At 34.6% G+C, this 4,402-nt stretch overlaps 1 protein-coding gene across 1 annotated transcript; it reads left to right on the top strand.

Annotated features, from left to right (window-relative positions):
- Positions 1–1,520: 1,520 nt before the first annotated feature.
- Positions 1,521–4,402, top strand: LOC137732887 (putative cytochrome c oxidase subunit 6b-like). Its single transcript, XM_088687214.1, is given in 4 exon segments — positions 1,521–1,697; positions 2,039–2,104; positions 4,145–4,204; positions 4,349–4,402. Coding segments are annotated over 4 exon segments (357 nt in total).

Below are 4,402 nucleotides of genomic sequence, written 5' to 3' on the forward strand. Positions count from 1 at the left end.
AAGCAGAGAATGATAGTTGAATAAAGAAAAATCCCAATCCAAAGCTCTAACTTTTTAACCCAAAATGAAAATGAAAAGCATCGAACATATAATTCAGTTTTGTTATAAGATTCCCTACAATGAACGCGCGCACACACACCCACACACACGAAACAGAAAACACTTATCACTTGCAGCCATGTTTTCAATTGCTTCTTGTGTTTTGATTACTTTTTCTTCTCTTATTGAAATCCAACCCGCCCAACCCACCCAATACATTTATGAATTAATACCTAATGGTCCTTATGGTGTAAAGACAACAAAAAACAAAACAATTTGGAGTACATATATGATCCATGCTAGCCATGTTAAAAGAAACTAAAAAAAAAATCGAGTGGTCCCAAATTAATGTATAGTTTTAATATAAAAACTGCGATGAGGTTGGAAGGAGACCATCCAGTGCCTTCACCACAACCTAGTCTCCATTAACCACTAATTTTTTATCTTTTCGCTGAACTGCATGTTTTGGCACGCAGGCATAGCTAGTCTCTGCTGCTTTGGCGTTTCTTTTAATTGGTTACAAAGGAATCAGAGAAGCCTCAACTGAGTTTTGTTTCTCCAAGGTGGACGATTTTTTCAAGTGCACAGGTCTATTATTGAAAAGATTTATTGATGGTGAGCACTGTGACAATAAAACTGATCTGACCAGTCTATTTATCTAATTTGAATAAAAACCAAAATTCTTCCATAGCCTCCATTTTCTTAGTTGTCAACTTACCTTCCAACGTAATTTCTACACGTATACATCCATGTGAGGCCTATTTTGCTTCTTTCCTTCTATATTCATGTTAAGGATTATGCCAAATTTTATTAAAACAGTGGCTTCTTGATTAATAAATTTGGGCTAATCAAAATTCACTTTGCAGATAAATCCGGTGTTGGTGAAGATGGTCTTCTTCATATGAAACACAAATTATTGGGAACTTGTCTGAATGTGATAACTGATTTGATCGAGGATTCCAATTAAGTCCATTCATTTGCAGGAAAATAAGAGATCTGAGTTGCACATACTACTGCAAACAAAGCTTGCTTTCTCTCTTGAACAAACTATAGCATTTGCCAACTTGGGTTACGAAATATATTATCTTGAAGAGAATAGAGATGGTGATTCGGTCTATTATACTATTTTGGGTGACATTACATCTAACTGAAGAAACTAAAACAAAAGTATAGCAAATAATAAACCTAAAAATGTCAAGCAACCAAGCCCATAATTAAAATGTTTCGCTTTAAGCAGATAATAGTGAAAGGGTGAGGATGAACCTGCTGCTATCAATTGCAGATTCGAGTGGATGAAGCTTTCTATTTCTAAAAAACGTGGCATTGTACAGGAAAACAGAAAAATAACAAAAATGTGTAGGATGCAGATTTGTAGGTAACATTCTTACACACAGTCACACACTGCAACCGCAAACTAAGTTCTGATATCGGAGAGAAGATAGCTAGCTACACTCTACAGAGAGAATTGAAATTGATCAACCATGTCGGCTGCTTCCCAAGTTGATCCACACGACAAGATGAGAGCCAGAGATGTGAACAGGGTGGCTCGGGGAGAGCAAGCTCCTAGGCCTGCTCACGAATACGGCTCCATCAAGTGAGCACCCTCTCCGCCACCGCCGTCCTCAGCCTCAACAATCAAGGATCACAGCAAAATCGAGGTCTCTTTAATTCTCTTCCTTTCTCCACATTTGTTATGTAAATACTAATGTTTTTCATCTAAAACATATGCTGCCAAACAAATGCTTATTACGGTTGTCATTTTCAAAGTTCACAGTATGAGAACATAAACATCTTATAAGTATTCTCATAACTAAAAATGAAATGCGTGCCGAAGCAGAAAAACTACAAGAGATTATGACTAATTTGCATGAAAGCTCCTCAATCGAGTGCCCAAAATTTTTGTTTACTATATGGCTAATAATTATATAGATGCTAATTATTGCTACTGATGACAACGAATATAACGATGGTATGTTAATGACGTTGATCATATTGGCAGGTTGAAGATAACCCAACAGCGAGGCACTGTTATGCAAGTTACATACAGTTCCACAAGTTACATATAGTACCCCTATATATTAAGCATTTTATCACTGTAAATGTTGATCGTATATTATGGGAGATTTCTAGTTTAATTATGAAGTTCAAAATAACCTTAAGCTAAAAATCATATTTTAAGTCCAGGTACGTACTAGATAGTTAAAATGTCAAACTGATTTGTTAGTTATAGTGCCCAACAATCACAAGGTCATATCTCATTTTTTTTTTTTTTTTAAAGTAAATTTGAAATAAGTGTCTGATCCCGGGTTCGAACCGGGACCTCTAGTATGTGACTAGCGTGATAACCGAATACACATTAACCTTAGGCATACGTAATTTGTTTTTAAATAAAACATTTCACTGCAAGTGAGTTGGTTATTGGTCTTCCCCTTCATCATTTAAACCCTTCCTTCTCTTTAGTGTAAGTTAGTGCAAAAAATTTGCTGGCAATAAAAAAATAAAAAAAAAAAAAAAACATAAAAAAGTTCACTGCATTAATCAACTTTGGCGTATGGTCTAATTCGCAAATTTTGGGTTACGCCCAAAACCTTAGATCTGCACCCGAAGCCATAACTCCTCCCAAAGACCCCAAAACCCTAGATTTGCACCCCAAACCCTAACTCCTCCCAAAGACATTCTGAAATCCTAAACTCAAAATGATCAACCCTAGACCTTGACTGACTTTATAAAACTCCAAAACAATAAGAGTCTGTCACGGACTCTAATGAACCTTTCAAAATCCTAAAACAAATAAACTTGAGTACACGATGGTAATTTTACCCATCTTTTATTTAGTATAGGCCTTCTTGCAATAAAAATTGTGGTCTATTCTAAATATTTAGTTGAGCTTGGTAATTTTCCTTAAGAATTTTTATTACAAATGGTCCTTGAAATTGAGCTGTACCGTCAAAATGGTCTATAAAATTAAAAATCGATCAATATAGTCTTAAAAGTAGGTGTCTCAAATCAATGTGGTCATTTTATAACAATTATATATAAAAAAAATTCTATAATTTGCTGATGTGACACATAAATGGTCCCACAAGTCTAATTATCAAATTCTTGAAATTGACTTGTACCATCAAGATGCATATTGATGGTATAGATAAATTTTGGGACCATTTGTGTTAAAACCCCTTAAATCTTGTGGGCCTATTTATATGTCACGTTAGCAAATAACAGAATTTTCAATAAAGTTGTGATGAATTGACCATATTGTTTGCGACACCTATTTTTAAGAACTACATTTATCGATTTTCAATTTCAATGATTGACTATCTTTAAGGTGTGAGTCAATTTTTAGGACTATTTGTAATATAAAAAAAAAATTCACAATTTTTTCTTTAAACCTAAGTTATTTATACAGCCTTCAAGTTATAATTAGGGTATTAGACGGAGTAGCTGGTTCATGAAAAAAAATCCTCAACCATGAATGCGGAGTGAAAGAAAATATTAGTCTCGAAGATATATAAATTTTCCCAACCATGAATAATGAGTACCTCACAAGTTAAGGGGAAAAAAAAATTAGGGGTGTCTTATCACCTAGGGATCAAACTCTAGTTTTCCCAATTCAGAAAGTATTGCAAATTACCTAATTGAACTTGACACAAATGTTGCAAGTGAAGTTGGTTATGAGCATTCGCCTATGCACCTGGAGTTCCATCTTTAAATCCAACTTCTGGTAGTTTAGATGAATTTACTGTAGATTATTATGTTGTTTATAAAAAGAAAAAATAACTCAACACAATTGTGATTGTCATCCATGTGAGTCAAACTAAAACATTCCATTTACAAGTTTGGATGAATATGGCTACTAGACCACAATGCTAGTTGGTAAACATTAGTTATAATATCTTTTTCCTTTGAATACACAATGTGTGCGCCGTAGTTTGATATGAAACCTATCATATAGGGGAGTAAGACCTCCCATGGAGAAGGAGAAGAATACGACTTAACCATAGTTTCAATGACGCTCGTGTGATGTGAAAGTACATAATTTTCATATTTGTCAGCGATGTGTGTCGTACAAGTATGGTTTTATTAATATATATCATATTGTCTTCAGGTGTATCAAGGATGCGAGAGGTTTGAGAAGAATTACAAATCCTTATGTCCCGTTGAATGGGTAAATAGATCTAAACGTTAAGATGCAAAGTCATTACGCCTTGTTTCTAGTTTTATTTTTCTCTTTTTTTTCCTTTGGACCTTTTATTACAGTTCGATATTGGCTGCTCGGCGCTGTACTCAGAGAGTTGTGTTTACATTGCAGATTGAGAGTTGGGATGAATAGCAAAAACTTGGAGTGTTTGCCGGTGCAGTTTAG

The sequence above is a fragment of the Pyrus communis genome, chromosome 16 (assembly GCF_041283825.1).
Source record: "Pyrus communis isolate YQ-2024b chromosome 16, ASM4128382v1, whole genome shotgun sequence".
NCBI classification, from domain to species: domain Eukaryota; kingdom Viridiplantae; phylum Streptophyta; class Magnoliopsida; order Rosales; family Rosaceae; genus Pyrus; species Pyrus communis.